Raw genomic sequence first — 22,482 nt, forward strand, 5'->3', positions numbered from 1 at the left:
CAACCCCGAATAAAACCCTTTCCCCTCTCTCGGGAACTGCCAACCGGCACATCGGCCCCAGCCCGTGACTGACAGCCGCTCTGACCAATAGTGTTGCAGTTTCCCCACGGGCAGTGGTGCCTGCATCCAACGAGGTCGGGCGGATGGGCGGGACTTCAATCGGCGCCTTCCAATCAGGAAGGGACGCATGTAGGCGGGACATCGCCCCGCTCCGGCGGCTCAGCGCGGCGGGGGAGGCGGAGCGATTCCCGCTTCGGGCCAATCGGAGCGCGCGAGGGGCGGGGCGGCGGCAGCACCGCCCAATGGCGGGGGCGCGGGGCGGGGTCCACCGCGGGGCCCGGCGGCGGCGGCGGCGGCAGGGGCGGGGGCGGGCGCGCGGCCGGGCGTTCGGTTGCCGAGCAGCGCGCGCGGCGGGCGGGGCGCGGCGGGGGCCGGGCCGGGCCGGGCCGGGCGGGGCGGGGCGGGCGCGCTGCGGGCCGTGCGCGCGGCGATGTGAGAGCGGCGGCGCCGGGCCCTGTCCGCGCCCCCGGCCGCGCTCCCTCCGTCCCTCCTCGCCCGCGCCGTCCCCGCGGCTCCCGCCGGCCCCCGCGGGCCGGGCCCCGCGTTATGTCGTGATCCCGGGCGGGCGGCGCTGCTGCTGCTGCTCATGGGGCTGCTCAGGATTATGCTGCCGCCCAAGTTGCAGCTGCTGGCGGTGCTGGTGTTCGGGGTGGCCGTGCTGTTCCTGGAGAACCAGATCCAGAAGCTGGAGGAGTCCCGCGGCAAGCTGGGTGAGCGGCGGCGGGCGCGGCCGGGCGGGGGGCGGCGGGGCTGAGGGAGCGCGGCCGGGCCGGGGGAGCCCCCGGGCGCTGCTGCCCTGGCTCCGGGCGCTGCCGTGCCCCGCTACACGGGGCCGGCTCGGTGCGGGCCAGCAGCTCTGCAGCCTTGGCCTCTGAGTTCGTTTGTTTGTTCTGCGCGATCGGGAGAGCTGTGCCAGGTCAGCGCCGGGAGGACAGACGGACAGACGTGTCCGCCGTGCCCGAGGGGCTCTGGCCGGGGCGCGGTGCTCCCCTCACGGCCGGGCCGCCCCTACCTCCGCAGGCACCTGCGAGCCCGGAGAGCAGCGCCCGTGTGCCCAAACTGAGGCGGCTGCTGCTGCAGCGAATTACCATCTTCTTCACATCTGATTTCTAATTCAGGCGTTTTACTAACGCTTGGCACTGTAATGGAAAGCGCGGTGTAAAGAGAAGAAATGCTCTTAATGACAAATGGGTAATTTGTTTACCTCTCATTTAATGTAGGATGTTATTTTCTGCATCTACTGAGTGTAGTTAGTGATTTCATAGACTGTCACTGAGCTATACTTCAGTGAATAGAAATCTCTTGTGTAAAATTTCTTCTACTTTTCTTGCCTTAAAAGGGTATTTTTAGAGTAATATCTGCCTAGCGGATAGCATCTTACTACTTTGTTTGTTGTATATAAGGCTGCAGAACTTGTAAAGTTTTTGCATTTCTTAATTAAGGGTCTCCTGGATGTGAAAAAACACCATTTTCAACCCAGTTTGTGGTGCCTGGGAGCTGTGAAAACACGGCACTGAGACTTCTGGTGTATTCAAGATAAAGAACTGGTTCACAAACGTTGTGAATTTGCTTTCTCCTGTTATTTGACTATACTAAAATATTTACATTATTAACAATAGTTAACAGTGTAAATTTAAGTTTGTTGGAAGTAAACTGCACATCGTGTTCCTTCTGGAGTTAACAGTAGAAGTGGATTTGAGTGACATGGGAAGTTTAACAATGAGTTTTTAACAGAGTCCACATAACTTAATGTTGAGCTGTATGAATGCCATGGGATTTTACTTCACAGCATTTCTTTTGCACTCCATTCTCTCTGAGCTGCACATTAGTGATTAGGACCTGGAAATTGCAGTGGGTGGCTGCTTGAGTTGAGGGAAGCCCTTACTCTGCATACTTTTCAACTGAAAGTTCTTATCCATTATAATCGAGGCTCTTTTCTTGCAGGGTCTCAGTAACTGTAAACAAACATTTGAAGAAGAAAATGAATGAAATTGAAGATAAAGCACGCAAGTGTTGCCATAGTGCTGAAAGTTCAGGGGTACTTTGTATACATCTGCTTTAAAGTGGTTCATAGCCATGGCTTCAGTGCTTCTGTTGCTGACAGTGTGTTACTTTAGGGAAATCTACCTCCTGGCATTTAAAGAGTAACATAATATGTGTGAGAAGCAAGAATTTTGCTGGTAAAACTTCTTCCTCCCTACCATACATGCAAAGGGCATGTTTAGCTTACATATTTAGAGTATTAAAATACTTAAACTGCTTTGGGACAAGAATCTAATTACTATCTTGTGCTGATTTTTTTTCTTGAGGAGAAGGGAAAACTTTTGTGAAGTTAAGATGGAAAGATTTGCTTTGTGTGCAACTTACTGGTGACTCTCCAAAACCCATGGAAGGAAGGGGAAAAGGACTTTCTGCAGCAGCTTTGAACTCAGATTCCAGTTTTTAGTGTGAGAGTATGCTTTGTTTAAAAGCTTCTGGCTGTCTGAATGTCTCCCTTATCACATGTTTGGTATGTCTTTTATGACTTTCAAATATTAAGATTTCATTACAGCTGGTTTTTTACCATCATGATTGGTTAGAATTCTACTGAGGTGCATTATGGAAAATGGTTTTCTCCAGACCAAAGTAATTAATTGGCCTAATGCACTGAATGCCAATTTTCCTCCCTGCCCCCTGAAAGAATGGTGTGGGTGTGTGTGGAGTGACACTATGATTTGAGGGTGAGGACAAAGTAGCTCTTTTGTTCTTTCAGGTGTGTTTCAGTGGGTGCCTCATGGAGCTGCATTTCTCTTCCCAGGCAGTTGAGTTGAGTTGGTGCAGATTCAGTTTAGATGTAGTGTAATGTGGTATAGAATAATACAGTATGGTAAAGTAATTAATTAGCCTTCTGATATCAATGGAGTCAGATGTATCATTTCTCCCTGCCATGGGGGTCCCTTTGCTTTTACTATAAGTGGAACTCAACTGCACAGAATCTGGTGACTGTCAGCCCACAGTCCCAACACACCTGGATTCAATTGGTCAATGAATCAAAACACTCACACCAGAATCCAGTCAAGCAAATTCCTTCAGGTAAATAAATAATCTTCCTCAATGCATTCCACTTGTTCCAAAACACAGGAGCAGTAAATGAGATAAGAATTGTTTTTTCTTTCTCTGAGGTTCAGAGAATGTGAATGCCAGAAGTATCCTTGGGAAGCTGTGCCTTGCTTTTCTCTGTGAAGAGAAATGCAGCTACAGCTTTGTATGAGAAGTCTTGTTACATGGTGTTTGGGGGTTGGGTTTTGAGCTATGCCAAGTGTTTGCATTGATATATCACATGATAAACTGTCATCTTGGAAAGTTCTTGTAAGAGTTAGGCATTGGCTAGAAAAACCAAATTACTTCAGATTTGATAGCAAAATAATTGTGCAGTCTTTTCAGCAATTCTAAAAATGTTCAACTGTACTTTCAGACAGAAAGGGCTTTCTCCAAATCCTTCATGTATGAGCAACTCCCAGTTCTGTAGTGAACAGTTGGGGGCCTTAATTTCAGTTTAATAACTTAGAATATCTTGTCTGTAGAGTGAAATTGGAGCATGTTTCTGGGTGAAAAAAAGAATGGGAACTTGTTTTTTTTCTGTTAGACTTTATATGAATGAACTTGGTCACCCTGGCAGACTTCTTATTTGAGAAGGAGAGGACATATAAGCAAATGACCATCACACATTCTGCTGCTGCTTTTTGTGACAAAATTGCTATGATCCTTTGAAAGGGTGTTTATAAACCTATGGGCTTTTTCATATGAAAAATAACTTACTAGTTAATAAAGATAGATCAAAGCATTAACTTCTTTGCAGCTCTGTACAAGTAGTTTATAGTGGTGAGATCACAAGCAGAGTGTGAACAATTTGAAATATGTTTTTTGTGAGATTTCTACCTGCAGCTATTAATCTTTCATATTATTTTCAGGTTTACATGATCAGTTAGCATGGTCTCCAGACTAAACTGTCCCTAATTGCCAGTGAGAACTTTAATGTTTTTATTTAAGCCTGATGTAGGTATGTGCCCTTTAGTTCTAGGAATGCACAGCCCTAATAGAGAATATTGCTCATGAAAGGCAAATGTTGAGATTTCCCTGTTGTTCCTGGAACAGAATAACAGAGGTGATGTCTGGCTGCCTCTTTTGGGTTTTGGAAGCCTTCTGAGTGCAGCTCTGCCTTTGTTATAAATTGGCCTAGCATTTAACATGTTTAATGTGTACCATGCCATCTCCTGCATTGTCATTAGCATTTGTGCTGAGTTGGATGGAAAAAATTAACCAATTGGATGTAAACCATCCCTATCTTCTCTTCTATCCTGAGATTTTGTAATCTATTGGTGGGGAGAAGGATGAGGGAAGTTCTTATGTGTTCTAGTCCTGTTTAAAAATAGTGTTTTACTGCACCAAGCACTAGGAGCACTTCAGGATTGGCCAGGGAAGTGGGAGAAGACAGTGTCTCATTTGGGAATTGAAGTCTGTAGGATTGGTGAGAGAAGGTGAGGATAGGAGGTAGAGAAGGATTGCTCTTTGGTGGGGGGGAAATGAAAGTGCTGCTTTCTAGCACTTTAGTGATGTTTCCATATTGTGTTGGAAAAAGGCTTTGTCTCAGAAACAGAATATACCATAACAGGGAAAGCAAGGATTGAACCTGCTTCAGATCATGTTGAAAAACTTCATAGCTGTAATGTGGGAATGTTTCTTCTGTTAAGTGATAAACAAAATAATGGCTCATATCTATTAATTCAGCCCCTTGAATTCAGAGTATTGAAGTCTGTCATTTAAAAGAAATCCTTAATATTTTACTTTTTCATTTTTGTTTTGTTTAAAAATACTTACATCATTTGAAAGGCTAAGGCTCTTTTTGTTTTTGTTAGCCCAGGAAAGAAAATTTAATTGATGATTTATTGCGAGATATAAAAAAAAATGAAGGTGGTTTCCTACCATATGTGACCCTTGCTGGGATAGTATCTTTCTAAACACTGTGTGCCTAATAAACCACTGTTCCCTTGAAGTTAAAGGATTTAACATCCCAATGATTAAGTCTTATGCTTTATGGACATAAAAGACTGTGATGATGAAATGATAGGCATTGCATGTTTCCTTTATTTAGAAATAAAAATCTCCTGTTGGTAGGCCTGCCTGTTGCATGTTGTTGGGAAATCCCTCAGAAAATGTATTGTCTGTTCTAGTATAGCTTGCATGGTTCCTGAGCATATTGTTGTTGTAATTGAGCATTTATAAAGAGGGACACAGAACATTATAAAGAGGAGTTTGTGATTATTGGCAGGTCTGGCCACACACAGCTATGCAAATAATTTCCTAGATTTTTTTCTAAGTATTGCCCTGTTAGACAGTAGTTTTTATTTGCTGCTGAGTAGCCCAAGGCATTCCTTCAGAAGCTGTTTTATTGTGTACTGAGTTTACTGAAATAAGAATTGTAATGCTGCTTCCTTAGTCTGTCCCCATCCAGTGGAACTTTCTTGCACTTTGTCTTGCTGGTTCTGTCACACTTTTTCACTTGGTTCCCTCTTGCTGTTCCCTTTCACCATGCCTCTGGTTGTCCCAGATGGTTTAAGAATAAATTTTAAACTACTCCCATACTACAGTTGTACTTCCCATTGAAAACTGTGTTATTGAGCAATTGTATAAATTTTGTTCTGCTTTTTATTTATGTTGTTGTTTGTGGTTTTTATATTTTTTTATAGCTTTTTGGGGAATAAATGTTGCAGCTGTTGGTGTTCTATTTTCTGTGAAATTGGTAATGTGTGAACTTTGACTAGTACAGAACTGTGTACATTCCCAAGCAACATCAAGGCAGCTCAGGCTTGCTGATGGGGTCTGGGATTTGATCTCTCCCCCTTCTGCTGGCACCCCAACAGCTGGTTCTAGCAGTGGAAATAAGAGGCATAACTTTCTAAAATATCTTTCCCCTTCTGAAAGACTGCATTTGAGAAACTACAATATTGTTGGACCTACTTTGCAGGCATTGTGCTTTTAGTGAAATAACTTGGAAAATTGGTGATCTGGCAGGGGTATATTTTTGTTAAAGATATTTTGCGGGCATTTTAGAGATATTTTGAGAGATGAAGTGGACTTGAGAAAACAGATGAAGTACCTCCAGTGCCTCCAGCCATGGGCAGTGGGTGAAGTAATCACCAGGTAAGGCATTCTGTCTTTCTGGGTTCTCCATTGAACAAAGCCAGATTTGGGCCAGTACATATCTGTGTTACTTAGTAAGGCACAAATTTAAGTTGAAGAGCACATAGAACTACAATACCATTCTCTGTGGAAATCCTGGAAAAGAGACATGGTTGCAGTCACCTCTTTAGGACAGAAAAGGCTTGTGGGACAGTCAAAGGAATGTGAGTACTGTGTTCTTCATTGTGAATTAATACAATATTAAAAATTGCTAAGGATAGCTCGGAGTTCAAGGCTGGCAACTTCAGGAGAAAGTGTTCAAAGGAGTTCTGCATGCTGTTCTTCCATTCATTGGTTTTTTTTACTTAGGAAGATAGATTGGGCTACTTTAATAATGAAATACCTGTCAGGTTTTTCTACTGTGCTTAGCACTCTAAAAGGAAAAGCGGTAACAATACTGGAAATTAGAAAAAAATACATTTGATGCCTTTATTTTCCCTGTGCAAAAGCAACTAAAACAACAGTATTATGGCATAATGGCATGCCAATGTTCACTTTGTTTTTCTTGTCTGTTTTCTACTTCTGAGCATGGCAAAAGTAAAATTTTCATGTCTCCAGTACACCTCTGAAATCCAATGATTGGAAGTTTCTATGTCTTTATCTTTTCCTTAGCTCTCACTGGAGGCTGGTGTATACTTATACACTGCCTGTCCAAAAGAGACCTTGTAAACTATGTAGACCTGGGGTTTAATGTAACAGATGAAACCATTGCTTTCCAGTTTATCATGGCTGCCAAGGGAAGTTGAGGATGCCCCATCCCTTGGAGTGTTTGAGGACAGGTTGATGCCTCTCTGAGCAACCTGCTCTAGTGAAATTATTCCTGCCCATGGTGGGGTGTTGAAACTAAATGATCTTTGAAGTCCCTTCCAACCCAAGCCATTCTATGGTTCTATATACCTGTGAAGTAAAAGAAATTGTAGAATTTTTTTTCTTTTGTATTTCAGAAAACTGACATATTTGAAGCTGGATGTTTTTCTTCTTTGCATAGCTTTGTACTGCCCCTGGGTGTTTAAGTTAGGGACAGTTAATGAAGAAATAATTTCCATATCTACTGACTGGCAACCATGAGTCACTCACTGCTAGACTTACTCTGGCCAGACTGGTTTTTTCTGCTAATAATGAGTGCTTTCTCTGGAGTAGGAAAAAGATGGCTTTTGCATATGGAATCCTCCATGTATTATCACTTCAATGGATCAAAAGACAGTCTTTTTGTGTAGCTGTGTGCAATCTGTAGTTTTTGTCACTTATCTAAAGTGTATTTAAACCTTGTCAAAGCAGTATTAAAATAGTGGTAAGAGCTTTGCTTGAAATCTGTTTATGTATCTGAAATACTAGCCTGGCAAGCATAATGAGAGTTCCATGCTGTAGGAAAATAGCTGAACTAGTACGTGTATTTGCATTATTTTTTCAACTGGAAATAAAAGATAAAAGAGTGAGTGAAAGGACTCCAGTGTTGAGAGAGGTATTTGAAATTTGGCCAGATGGCTGCAGCCTTTCATAAATATGTACAGACTCTTAGCTGCAATCTGGGGGATAGGCAGTGTCTTTTTCAAACCCCCAGCTTGGTGTGGTCCTCAAGCCCATCCATTGTGTTGGAATGTTCACTCCCCTGAAAACCTGTGGCTCTGTGAAGCTGTTGTGTTCAAAGCCCAGCATGTAGAGAATGGTGGCATTCAGAGAAGTCTTCACCCACTTGGGAGAGAAAAGCAAACCTCTTTCCTTGCTGGAATTGGCCCAGCTGGTTCTGTATTCACTCTCTAGCTCCCTGCCACTTGACTTCTTGAGTTCTGGAGAACTGAAGTCCCTCTGTTAGGCATTCCTATTAGTAAGTGATAGGAATGATAAAGTGATAAAATGATAAAGTTCTTCGATAAACTGCCTTTATCAAAAGAACTTGTAATGCTGATTATGGCTGGTATGCCCATGCACTCCCCTAATGTCAGTACTGATGGAAGCATTCCTGTGGCACAGGTTTGTTTGGCTCTGTGTCAGGAGTGTGCTGACAGTCAGGACATCAGTGTTACTGCAGGGTGTGCCTGAGGGTGTCAGGGACTGGCTTTGTACTCAGTGTCTGTTTGTTACCAAGGGATTCTTTCATTGCTAGAGTGAAGTTCTCATGGCTAGAAGTTAAGAGCATACTTTTACCATACAGGTATTGTTTGCAGATGTGTCTGCAGAGAACCCAGCTGTGTCCATGTGTCTTTTTATTGTCTCTAGTATCCAGCATATTATTGCTGTCCTTACTTTGCAATATCCTTGTGTCAGAATGGTTTCAATACCATTACTGCTGTAATAATTATTCAAGTTTTCTGGTACTGATAAAATTCGTCGTGAGTAGCTAGAAATCCATGGCAGTGAAATAATTAATAAGATAATTAAATTACAGGAAGTATTTGGAAAGAACCTTTTTATCACTTTGGCCCAGTCTTCATCTTCCTTCTTCATGTCCACTTTCTATATCTGGTTGGAGTTTAAAATGACAGCTGACATCCTTCTTTTTCATCACTTTGCTGTTTAAATCCGAATACTGATTTGTGTTGAAACATATGTAAAACTTAAGTGCTGTTTTGATAAAACAGCTTTTGATGATTTTGAAGTGTTTATGCAAACCTTGTGCATAATTGCTGTAAAGCTGTAAAGAGTGTGGGGATGGATTCTTAGGTTCCTTAAATTAAAATGCATATATTCTCCGTTTACTTCTCTAGTGGCTTTTCTCTCAGATGATCTTATTTTCTTCTCTTTTCCTAATATATATAAAAATAATTATGTGAGAGAGAGTATGAAGTATATACATTTAACATACATATAGTCCTGTGAAATAAATATGGTCTATGTATATATTCCTCACTCTTATTGTCTGTATTTTCTGATGTTGTAATATAGGACTGATCTTTCTTGCACAGCAGATTGAAAGACAGTAGCATTTCATTTCACTTTGAAAAAGGTGCAAAAAGACAAGCAGTTGGACAGAGATTATGCTTATGCATCTCACTTTCTGCAAAATAGAGGGGGAAATCCAGTTTAGTTATTTTTTCCCCTTGAATTTTTCCCTGTGTATCTTTCTTCTTTCAGTATTTCTATTATCTTTTTTTCTGGGTGTTTTGTTGTTGAAGATATTCAGGACTATTGCATGCATGGGATATCTGTATTTTCATTGAAATATTTCCATTTCTTTGCATTAATTCTGTGGAGGTCTTGGGAGGAATGAGAAGTCTCATTTTGCAAAATAGGGAATTTGCAATGGATTTTAATATACTAAGTATTAATCAACAATTGATTATATTAGAGTTGATATTGATCATTCATTCTAAGCAAAGGATTTCACTAATTCTAAGAAGGGTTTAGAAATTTAGAATAAAAGCCAAAAGATAGGATGTGAAAATGATTGAATCTTATTCTGACACATTAAATAGACAAAAAAATTGCTTTCCTTATGAAGCAAAGCACTGAGATTTTGGCTCCTTCAGCATTTGAGTGACAGACGTAAATTGGGGAGAAGATTTTTTTTTTTTTTTTGGACGATGTAATTTGAAAGTTTTTATTCTTTCAAGAAAAGGGGATTAATATTTGCAAAAGCTGAGTCCAGCCATGTCCTGCCACTGTTTGCAGTAAAACTGGTATCTCCCAGGGTTTTATTCCCAAGCTGAGGGACAGAAACCCTGTCTCCTGACCAAAACACTTGAGCACAAGCCTGTGATCGCTTTCTGAACATGTCATTTTGTATGTGACACACAAAATAGCCTGTGTAAAGGTCTGAATTTTTTGAAACAAAGCCATAATGTCAGGTTTTTTTGTATGCTGGTGTTGAGTGAAGTGTTTCATTGGTAAAATCTTTATTTCAGCTGCACTCCCAGTGAGAAATTCAGAGTCATGGTTTTTCAGCATCTCATTTGTCAGTAAACCTTCAGCAGTGTGCACTCTTAAAAATTGTGAAAAGATGTTTTCCTATTGTAGGTATTCCTCCAGAATACCTACAAAATAACAATATTCTTGATACATTATCCTATGAACTGAGATGACTATATCACTAAAATGCTTTCCTGTAATCAAATTTAGTGCCTTTGGGAATATTGAATGCCTTAAAGTTTGCCCCTCTTCCCCCCACCTTTTTTAAAACATTTAAACCAAACAAAAGACCCTTACAAAGCCTATGTCCTTATCTGATAATAATTTAGGCTGTTTTAATAGATTTTTAGTCAGAGTAGCTATTTTGTATTAAGTTTGTTGATTCTGCTAACAAGGCAAGCTTTTGAAGATAAGTACCTAATAAATAGTTTGCTGTTTTATGATTAAGTGATTAGATCTTGATGTCCAATTTGATGACTTCAAACTGTGTATAGTGGGATTGGGCTATGTTTTTGAGCTTTGAAAGATAGCATTTCAAGAGTAGCTGTGTACTTGCTGTTTGAAGACTTCCCATCATAAAAGTGGCCTTTTCATGTATAAGCATTTAATAGGAATTGGAATGTTTTGTACATTTACTGTCTTTCTATTTTTATGAAAAGAAATATTTTTAAAAAATACTTCTGGGTGCCTCTCCCTTTGCTGTCCACGTTGTTATCCAATGTGCTAATTGCACTGCTGCTGTCGGTTTGAGTGAGGGCAAAACCTGCTCTGGTGTTTTATCAGAGCCTCTTCAGGTTTAAAGTTAACTTCAACAGGAGTCTCTTTAATATTTTTGTTTGATCAAACTATAAAAAGCACCTTACAAAATTTCTGGCATGCTGCTTGATTTATACCTGTAAACAAGGGCTTATTGTCTGTGTTGAATGTGTATGCAGTTTTGGCTAAAAGTGCCAAAATGCCTTATTTTCTAGCTGGGCTAGTAATATTCCTTCTAGTCCTTGAACTGCCTCACAAACATGCATTGTGAGCCAAAAGCACAGGCTGAATGACCAGAAATACCTGTCTAAGCTTAAACTTAAACACAGGAGTGTTTATCACCTGTCATGTTTGGTAAAATCTTGAATTTTATCTTTGAAACTCTTCAATTGCCAAAGCACTTAGAGTGATGTAAAACCTTCTACACAGAGTTCAGTTTGAGCTGCTTTTATTTAAAAAAATGTGCATTTTGAGGAAAGACTTTGGATTGGTTGATGAAGTAAAATTTCTGTCAGTCATAGAGAGGCATAGGAGGGCTGGAGATGGCACAGCAGAGCTCTTAAAGTTAGCAGAGGATGCATGAAGTGCTCTCCCAGCAGTGTGGCTGGCACTCTGGTGGGACAGCATCACCCCAGTGACAGCCAGGGTAACCAGAGCTGTCCCCAGCTCCTCCACCAGCAGGAACCAGGAACCAGCTTGGAGCATGAAGTTGCAGCACTCTTCATTTCAGCTGAGGTTAAGGCTTTGGGTGTCTCTGTTTGGACTGCAGAGATGGCACATGTTTGCTTCTGGGCCGGCAGGGACAGCCAGCCCTTAGTCCAGCCCTGAAAAATAAAAGGTAAAGGGTGCTAGTCAGGCTTCTTGGCTATTCCTGAGATGTGATAAGTGAGTTTGGACTAAGGGCAAATTCATCTTGTAATCACATGGTCAGACTTAGAGGAGAATATTAAAAATTACCTTCTGGAGAGGGTAGGAGAAGAAGAAGGGATGTGTGTGTGAGGATCAGTGCAACTATTGCATTTGTGAGCTGCCCACAGTCTTACTGATCCCAATTGAAAGGCAGTGAGTTTTGGGGAATATGCTTATTTTCCAGGCTGCCTTCACTAGTTTAACACCCTGAAAATGTACTTGCTTCTGATTCCTATTGCTTTCTCATTTACCCTTTGCAATGCCATTAAACCCTTCTCTCCTTTCTGATATGAAAAACCAGCATAAAACTGAGGTGTTGGTTTAGCACAAAGAAATGATAAATCAAATGGCAAGACATTTAAATGTATCCTCTTCTGGTTTTCCTGTCTGTGCTCTCCAGACCATGCTCTGAAAAATCTGGTCTCGCTGACATGCTTGTGGGGGCACTTTTTTAAACATTTGTGGTTGCTGGAGCAACCCAAAGCATTGTTTCCACTGATTTTTATGTGCCTACTTAAGTGTGATTGCACAGTGCAGATGGCAAGGCAGTCTTAATAGGAGAGTTAAGAAAGAGAGATAGATTATAAATTATTCACATATCAGGTTTAAGGAAAAAAAGAAAGACTGAAGGTATTGAAATTAATACAAGGTTTTTTCCCTTGTTTTAATCCATAATTAAAAGCCCTTGAAAACTGAGTGACTAAGGAGCGTTAGTAGTGATTTTGTGGAGGTTTTAATTATGTGCACACTTTGGGGATGGAAGCTTGTTTCAAGGTTGCAGTTGAAAACACATATTGTTTTGCAACAAGTAATGGTATGTAATAAATATCTTAAACTGGTTCTATAAAATATTCATGCAAGATAGTTATTTTGATAGAAATGATGAGAAGATTTTAAATGTTAAGTGAGATTGAAATTTAATTTTCAAGAATGAATCTAGGAAGATGGTAAACTTTTTTTAGACTTGCTTCTTCTCATTATATATCTTAAAACAATGTGGAAATAAAAATAGCAATAATGTGCTTTTTAAATATGAGAAAACCTGCTGAATGTCTGACAACATGACACTTAAGCAACAAAATCTGTCAAGTATTCATATAGCAGCAGGAATACGAAATAAAGTGATTGTTCCTATATCTCTTTTACTTAATATATATTAAGTATTTCCATGTAAATACCAACATGATATGGCACTCTAGAGACAATTGCTATGCAAAAGTAATGTATATGAACATCCTCTCAGATAGCCAGGAATTGAGTTGGATCTGTTTTCTGGCCTTGATGGAATTGCTTATCTATAAACTCTGCAAATTCTGTTAAAACCCTTCGACCTTTTCTGTAACAAGTTCCACAGTTACATAGGAACCTAAATTAGCTTTTCTACAGAAAAAGGCCTAGTCCTTACACATCAGGCAGAACTACCAGGGAGTTTAAAGTTTTACCAGTGGATAACTGTTAACTAAGTAGAGATGTAAAACCATAAAAAGAGATTGTTCTTTTTCCTTTGGTCAACACATTTTTACAATGAATTTGAGGTGCCAAAAAACCTGTGATGTTTAAGACTCAAAATACAGTGATTTCAAATTTGGCTAATCTTGTTCTATTGTGTAATTTCAGTTGCATCCTTCATAATTTTCCTGTGGTATGTAGTATAGATGGCAATTTGATTTTAAGCAACTGCATGCTGTCCAAGATGGAATGTGGGAACGTGGTGTAGGCTAATGAGCTGTCTCTGTCTCTTTGTCCCAGGGAGATCCTCATAAAGGTTTTGAGGGTCTTGCTTTCAGAGCAAAGGATCTTGGTTTGGGGAAATTTGTAGGTAGAAAGAACGTAATGATTTGTGGATAATTATTTTCTTAAGTTTATCGCTGTTTCCTTTTTGAGCTAAGTGCATGGTGAAAGTTATCTAAAAGTATCGAACATTCCTTGAAAAGTGTAGCACTTAAATTATCACCAAATGCAAAGTTTTTCGGAGGCCTGTCATCCAAGAATTGTTAGCAAGTGTCAAAGAGCGTGTCAATTAGTTGCCAAAAGCATTCTTGGTAAGTGTCGCTGTTTTTCTCTAACAATTTACTTAGAAAACAAGTAAGTTTGCTCTTTTCCAAACTATGACTAATCTTACTACAGTCATTACCTATCTTAGTGCTGTTATCCTATTGTACACTGCTCCTTGACAGCAGTAATGATCTTATGAAGGTAAAAGTTGGTTAGGCTTTGATTTATTTTTTTTTATAAAAAATAACCTGATCTAAAGCAATCGTCCTAAATTGCACTTCAGTACTCACTAAGCATTCTGTCACTGTAACCTCCAGCACTCATCACACAGTGCTTGTTACATCAAGCAGTGGTGTTTCCAAACTAGAATCACTCACATTTTGTATGGGGTAGTAGTTAAAGCATTAATGGGATTCTTAGCATTCTGAATTTGATTTTGAGCAGACGTGTTTGCTTGCTTGATCTGCAGGCTTATTTCAGGTGAATTTAGTATACTTTGGTTTTTTGGGTTTTTTTAATAAAGGGATTGTTGTGACCAGAAAATGTCAGTGTAAATGTCTTGTACTTGAGAATTGTGTGTGGTAGATGCACACATTGCAGATTCTAGTGGTACTTTTGTGACTAGGAGTTTTATTTTCTAATAGTTGGAATAAAACTATGCAGTCACGCTGTCTTTTATGATTAGTTGATACAGAGCTAAACTTTGTGTTGGTGTAGAAATGACTGTTGGGTTTGGTGTTTGTGTTTGGGGTTGTTTTCAGGGGTTTGTGTTATTTCTGGATTTTTTAACATGGACATCCAAGAAGAACATTTGCTAATGCCAACTGCTGAAGTGACATTTTCTAATGAAAATTTAAGATTTCTTGCCTCGAAGAAGGCACTTCTGAATGCAACCACTGGATCAACAAAGTACACATGACTTTCCTTGTTTGTGTGTTTTGTGGAAATTTTCCTTTTTATGCTTTGTGAGCCGTGGCTACGATGCCAGAATGAAAAACAATTTTATTGAGCTTTTTGCCGTTTTACAGGCTGATTTGTGAACCACTGCCTGAACAGGACAACTTTTACAGACTGTAAAGGGCAGCCTTTAACATGGAATAACAATCAAATAAAGCAGAGTCTGTTGGGCAGTGTAATTTTGCCATGTTTTAAATAGGCTGTACATGAAGCAGGGGAAGGTGGGGGCTGCAAGGCCTTGGGACGATTCATGGCAAGACAAGCAATGCTGTGATGGCAGGAGGTTACTGCCAGTGCTGGGGGTCACTGTGGGCCATCAGGCATGGCAGCCTTCAGTAGCTCTCCAGCCTCTACTCCTCTCTCTATGTAGCTGATCAGCTTACATGTGTGTGTGCAAATGACAAAGTCTTTGTGGTTTTGAAATACCCAGAAGAACCATCCTAATACAGAAACAATACAGATCTGTGTCCTTCACAAGTGCATTGCAGGTATGTGACATTACACACTTGTATGTGTACAAAAAGCCACTGTTTGTATTTATATTTGAGTTTAAACTTGATAATTCTTCACCAAATTTGATAAATGTTGATATGGAGAACAAACTGTATTGGTATCCTTGTGCCACCTGACAGAGACCTGCTTTGTGTCCCTTACCCTGTTAAAGCTACACGAGTTGGGTGTGAGTGGGGATGCTCACTCAGGCCCTGCAGCCTCTGGGGGCATGGACTTGGCTTCTCTAAGCCTGTTTCTGACCAGCTTTTGATGCTCAGCTCCCTCACGTTTCTGAAGTGCTGCTTTTATGATGCTGGTTTAAGCATGAGTCTGTTCATGAAGTGTGTTGTCCTGAAGTGACTACAAATAAAGATTTACAGGTCTTCTTTCTGTGTCCTTTGTTCCACTTCACATTAAATAAAGAGAAATTTCTTCCCTTGAAGTCCTATAGCCATCCTTGTGCTAAGAGAATCTTTATAGTTTGGCTTAAATGATTTAATGACATATTTTTAGTTATTAGTCCATATGGATTGTTAATTATTTAATAAATTATGTTCAGTACATATTGAAATGAAACCTTTATAGAGTTAGGTACCTTTTATATAAACTGGAAGTAAGCTTGTTCAACTAACATTTCAGAGGAGAGTAGATGTTGAGAGGACTGATGACTGTTTTGGAGACAGTGTATAGTTTCTGCACAGTTTCTCATAATAAAGTCATGCTGTTAAAGACTTTCCAATGTTTAATGTGTATATGGACAAAAATGTTATGCTTATTATTCTACCCCTCAAATCAGCAGTAGTCTGTCAGTCTTAGGAGCTCACTGGCTATTTAAGAATGTAACCTCCTTTTGACACTTCCATGGCTTTTTCCTGGGAGCAACTTGAATGCCACTTACTCAGCAGTAAGTAAAATAAAATCAGCTTAGGAGAGCAGCATACAGCAAATGTTGCTGGTAACAGAAAAGGCATGTAAAATTGCTTGTAAGATGATAACATTTCATAACATTCTTGAAAACAACCTCTCATATATTGATTTTTTCCCATATTTTTATCCCCCCCCAATGCAGATATGAAATGTAGTCTTTCAAGGAGTCTTATTTCTTCATTGAAGACTTGCTGTATTGATCTGAAACCACAGAACTGAAACTGATCATATTTTAACAGTGTTCCTTTTCTAATGACAATATATGGCCTTATGTTTAAGTGGAATTCTTGCTGCAGTATTTCTGTTACTGGAATTTGTGGGCCAGTCAGGGAGGGACTTCACTAAAAACCCCTTATGAGATACTGCAAATGAAATACTTCCCTGACATCTGTGTGAATGGATAGCAGACCTTTGTAGACATGATTCATGGAAGCATACTGCCAGCTTGCTGCAGAATAAAGTGATGGGAGAGGAGAGATCCTGAATAATCCTGGGTGAATGAATACAAATTTTTGTGGTTTCTTTTTGGTCTGGTGCTCCACTTATCACAGGCCAGCTAAGGAACACGCTTCTTGTTAGTGCAACTTTAGGTTTTTTTCAATAATGATAAAACAAGAGACCATTTCTCCTCATTTCCTGCTCCCTTTGTCAGATGATGAAATTAAAAGCTACTGTGTATTAATTATTCCCCATGATAGCTATGTTGGGGTTGCTGCAAAGCCTTACTGGTACTCTAAAAAGGTTGTAAGTTTAATAAAGTCAGGACTTAAAATTAATGAGAGAACTTTTCCCTGAAAAAACTGGGGTGAAAAATTTCATAAGAAAACATACAAAAAGGCTTAGGGTGATTTTTTTCAGAGTCTGGTTCTGAAAACAAAGGAAGTACAGAAGGTCAGAATAACAGTGTAGAATTTTTGATGCTTTCCAGTCTCACTTGTCCTTTTAACTCTACTGTCATAAACCTGTTGCTTCAGAACATGGCAGAGTGTTTGAATCTCAGAGGAAATGAGTTCCAGTCACAAATACCATCTTAAGCTAATTTGGCCTGGGCACTCAAACACAGCACTGTATATGCAGCAATGCAATTACTGTATTTTTAGACATAACAACCTGCAGGGTGAGGATAGACAACTGAAAGATGCCAAGAGTCTGTGCAAGCTTGGCTTTAGGGAAGAATAGGAATTCACTAGATCCAAGTAATTTAGAGCCTGTTAACTTTACAGTCTCTGAACAAATTTTTCTTATTTGGAAACTACACGATATAAATTGAACATTAAATCAGCAAATAATATAATTGTAGTCCTGTCTGCATGAACCATGTTTTTAAATCCTACTGTAGTGAAATTTATGCTAGGAAAATGGGCCTCCAATCAAACAAATAAACAGAAAACCCATTATGAAAAACTCTGCTTGAAGTTTTGAAAACTTTAAATGTGCAAAATGGTTGTTCTTATCCAGAGCACACAAAAACCAGTTGGTTAATAATGTTACAAATGGTTGGGAACAAAATGAGTTCAGAATGATGTGCTCTTGTGAATCATAAATTCTTGCAGAAAGTGGTATTATCAGGAGAACATAAAACTCTAAAACAGATGTACTGTTGCATACAAATTATGAAGGCAAGTTAGGCCCAGTTTTGCTGAAATGAGATAGGAACTGGACAGTGACTTTGATATTCCTCCCCTTTCCCATTGCCTTTGTGCTGTTGCTGTGTTCATCCCAAAAGAAATTGTTATTAGATGGTTTCACAGCACTTTTGCTGAGGAGGACACGCCGACTGAAACTATATGGTCTCAAAATTGTAACCCCACATAGTAAAGGTTTTTCTAGCTATAGTTTCAGCTGTAAAAAAACCCTGTTGCCTGACCAGTCTTCAGTAAAGCCACATGGTAGGGTTGGTTTATGTCTGGGGGAATTTGGTGTCTTGTGAGGAGCAGACAGTTGTTAATAGTGAAACTGATTATCTGCAGTGTCCTTCTGCAATTAGATTCTGTAAGTTTCTAATACAGTCACACTGGATACAGTGGCACTCAGGGAATGCTTTTGCATTTTATTCAAGTCTACGTTTAAGCTTCTAAAAAAAATTCTAAAGAAGTCTGTTTAAAAAACCGACCAAACAAAAAGTGCTATTGTTTGGGAACAGTTTTAATGTATTTTGAATGGCAGAGTTTAAGTCATTGAGCGTTAAGGCTGTGTGGGCTTTTGAAAAATAACCACATAGTGTGACCTCTGCAGGTATCTCCTCATTTGCAGCTGATTTCTGCTCCTTCTAATGCTTTAGAGAGAGAGCTGAATGGTAGCTGAATGAGATTTGTAATGTTTTTAAAAGTGTTTCTGGGCTGTTAATTAGCTAGGAAAAAATCTGAATCTTTTGAAGACTGTGATTTGAATTGTTACTTGTGTATTTTACTGAACATTAACTCGTAGGTTGAACTTGTGATATGTACTCTCCTGTCTGTTTAGAGATTATTGTGCACTGTTTGATGATAATGAGCTTTTCAGGGGAACAATTTCCTAATACCAAGTGACTGGGTAATGGCTGGTGAAACTTGTCATATCTAAATGTATTAAGGGAAGAACAATCCCAAGTTTACATATGTTAAATTCTGAATTGGCTGTCCTCACTCAGGCAGGAGTTTTGGGGTTACAGAAGTTATCTCTATGGAAACTGCTGATCTACTCTCAACATTGATCAAAAATGCATGTTAAAGGCAAATTATGAACCACATGAGAATATTTTGTTTTCTATTGGATGGAGCAGTTCTGCTATGTTGGCCTTTCTTGCCCTTCATCATGGAAAAGGTTAGAGCAGACTTGGAAAAGATGATCTGTGACTGCTGAGAATAATTAAAGATGTGAAACATCTCCCTATATGGGGAATGATAAAGTAGAGCAAGGGTCACCAGACTTGGGAAAACATGTCAGGAAAGGAATGGTAGGAGCCTGTAACTATGGATAAAGTGAGCAAGGAATCCCTATTATACAAGTAGTAGGAAACAATCAAAAATTAACTATTGCTTGATAGCCTCAATAATGCTGAAACAAACTGGTGAACTGTAGAACACAGTACCACAGGATGAAATGATCATTGAAATGCTTAGAACTAGGGGTAGGAAAAGTATTCATCTGAAAATTAATTAATCTACTAAGTTGCCAGCAGGTGGGTGATGTAGAGTACATCAGGAGCATATAACCTTGTGCTCAACCTGGTTTTGTGTTCTCCAGATGTCAGCTGGCCTTTGTCAGAGACAGGCTATTAGAACCTTGGTCTGAGCCAGTGAAGCCCTTTAGGCAATGTGTGCACCAGGACCCTTCCCCTAAAATGCCATGTGTCCCTTAATGCCCCCATTCATCCTTTTCAGAGTATGCCTGACAACAAAAGTAACTTCAGTGTTGCGTAGATTTATAGATTTTACCTCTTCTGAAGGCATATAAAGACTTTTCTTTATCATTACTCACTTAAATTTCAAGTCAGATTTAGGAAAGGTTTTGTCAATCCATTTCATCCAGGAAGGCATGTAGTCATGTTTGAAAATGTCATCAAGAAAAGGAGCATTTTCCTTGTTCATTTGGAACCTTTCAGTATTTTGAAATAAAGTCACAGTTTCTTAAAATCTGGATATGATTGGTCTTGTGTTAAAGGTACTGGATCTTGCAATGTTTTCTATATTCCCTCCTCATCACTCTGCAGTACTTTTCCCCTGTGAAGGTGCTTACATCCTCTAATCATCACACTTCTCAACCTCTCTGAGAAACTAAACACATTGAATTCCCTGAGCCTCTCATTCTAAGGTACCTTTCTGATTCTTGAATCATTTTTATGGCACTTTTGCAGCCTCATAGTTTTCCACCAACCACTTTAAAATATGGGCAAATATGGTATGGAATGTTTCAGCAGCAGCCTCCTCCCTGCCATGCACTTCATTGTTTTTCCTCAGTTCTGCCCTCCTGACCCATCAGTGGATGCTGTTTGTGATTGCTTCTGCAGCTGCAGATACAGCTGAAGTGGCTGGCTCTGTTAGCAAGGTGCCATGTTCTGACATTTCCCAGTTTTTACTGAAATTGAATAGCAGGTAGAACTCTGATAACAGCAGCATTATATGAAATTGAAAACAGGGAATTTATCGTGTTATCTCCAAACTAAAAATGCCAACAAATATTTGCCTTCAATTTATTTGCTAAATAGTAGCAACTTAATTTGTAATCAAGATAGAGAGCTTTTATAGTATGGAGATAATAGTATAGCTAAATCCCCAAACTCTTTGAAGAGTTGATACTTGCAGTTTTAATGTTTTATTTTACTGGTAGGAAAATTTAGCATCTACCATCTATCAAATACAGTGAATATGTTTAACGTGGAGTTTCTAGTTCCAGTCCAAGCTATAGTTTTAACTGGCATGGAACCATACTTGTTCAACTGTGCTGCTTTTATTTTTGAGCTGTTTTCAGGTTTGTCCACATGATACTCAGGGATTCAGAAGGATTTTGTTACAGAAGGCAAATCAGGGAAAAAACCCAGATCTTAATTTTAAAGGTCTAAGTACCATTTGGAGTGTGTTTAAATGTGTGTGAATGTATTTATTTGAAACACTGCATAATTCCCAGTGTTACAATGGTATGAAATGTGATAGAACACATTTTAGGATGAGTGATGGATTACATTCTTAGTGTCCTGGTGGAATAAATAACATATTAAGATAACATGTTTCTTTATTTCTTGCAGTTGTACAGTGGAAGAGAAGGTAGCTCACACTTTAATCTCTCAGGTTTTGATTTTTTTCTTCATAATGCCATAAGGAAAATTTTTTTCCGTATTTTTCCTCGAGAAAGTACTGAGGCTTTTCAGATTTTATAACTGACCAGTCATACTTCTGATGTTTGACTGCATTAAATATTTGAAATGTAATTTCTTCTTGAGAGGAGAGCAAGTTACTTTCCTGCCTCAGTGTTTTGATTTCTTTTTGTGATGTGCTTAAGCTGGAGATGGAGTCATTTGTAGCTTGTATTTTTGTTCCATAGCTGGTATTGTCTCATTAGACATTAGAGATTGGAAACCCTCGTGGTAGTATCTCTACATTGAAAACAAGTTATGTATTGTAGCAGCTGCTCCACACTAATATTTATATTTGAGAAGTGAACTCTTTTAAATTTTAAGAATTGTTCCCATGGCAAAGCAAGTTGCTGTCTATTGTTGCTTCAGATGTAAACTTCTAGAATTATCTAGAGGTATCTATGTGTCTGGCTTTAAAGTCAAGAGCTTGAATGCAGCGTAGAAAATAATTACCAGCTTGTTATAAAGTGGTTTCTTTTTTTGAAGAAATATTGTTGGAGTGCTCTTTGCTTGGACTGAAGGTGTGACTCTATTGAGGACCCTGAGAGATAAAAGTGGATATGCTTTGTCCCTCTGGTTGCCTATGTAGATTTGTTGAATTATGGAATAGAGCAGCTTATACTTCTGTTCATTTTTTGTGAAATTGAAAATATGGTAACACAGACAGTCACGGTTGTAATGCCAAATGTGAGAGCAGTTGCACTGCTTTATTTATGTAAGTGTTTGTTAAAGTTAAGCAGTATTTTGTGATCTTTGAGTTTTTGTTTTTCTAGAGTCCAGACCATAGCTCAATCCTTTGTCACTGGGCATTGAGGGTATTTTTACAAGAGCCTGTGTGTCTGGTGTTTACTGTAGCAAGCACCTCTCTCTGAGGTGAGACTGCGTTTCCTGTGCCTGCTGAGGTGTGGTGAAGGCCCTTGCTGGTCTGAGTTTAGAGAGACACAGGCAAACCAGTTGGGATATTGGAGAGTCTGATGTCTGCCCAGCAGCACCCCTGGTGTGATTGGAATTGGAACCTCTCTCAGATGGTGTTAATGCAGCACTAATGCACCACAAGCAGTTTGCTGTGGTTATGAACAAGATAAAGCCCATCTTATGGCTTTATCAGAAGAACAGAGCCTTAATTTTTCAAGTGAAATCTTGTCATAAATGGAACTGTTTGGGCTGGAGGGAAAAACATCAACCAAGTATGTGGCTAAATTTGTGGTTATTCTGGATTGCAAGTATGTTTTTCCACAATGAGAAGTATGTGGCTTGCATTTTACTTTAATGTTGAAATCATTCAGTTTCTCTTACTTCTTGTAGTTTTAAAGAGTAGGAATAGGTAGAGAACTTAAATGTATGCAACATATGGCTGAAATATCACATATACAAAAGATCTAAAAATCAAAGTTGCTGTCTCCATGACAACTGTAGCTGAGCCAAAGAGTTCTTTTCATAAAGACAGCAGTCATGCACAGTGAAAGTTCAGAGTCTGGGAACCTGACTCC

General features: G+C 39.5%; 1 protein-coding gene across 1 annotated transcript in view; it reads left to right on the plus strand.

Moving 5' to 3' along the window:
- Positions 1-378: 378 nt before the first annotated feature.
- HS2ST1 (heparan sulfate 2-O-sulfotransferase 1) overlaps positions 379-22,482 on the plus strand; it is a 74,145-nt gene continuing 52,041 nt past the window's right edge. The window contains exon 1 of the mRNA XM_074546078.1: positions 379-770. Coding sequence (XP_074402179.1) covers positions 647-770 — 124 coding nt within the window. The 5' untranslated portion in view covers positions 379-646. The remainder of the gene's footprint in view (positions 771-22,482) is intronic.

This window comes from Zonotrichia albicollis, chromosome 8, assembly GCF_047830755.1.
Source record: "Zonotrichia albicollis isolate bZonAlb1 chromosome 8, bZonAlb1.hap1, whole genome shotgun sequence".
In the NCBI taxonomy this organism is placed as follows: domain Eukaryota; kingdom Metazoa; phylum Chordata; class Aves; order Passeriformes; family Passerellidae; genus Zonotrichia; species Zonotrichia albicollis.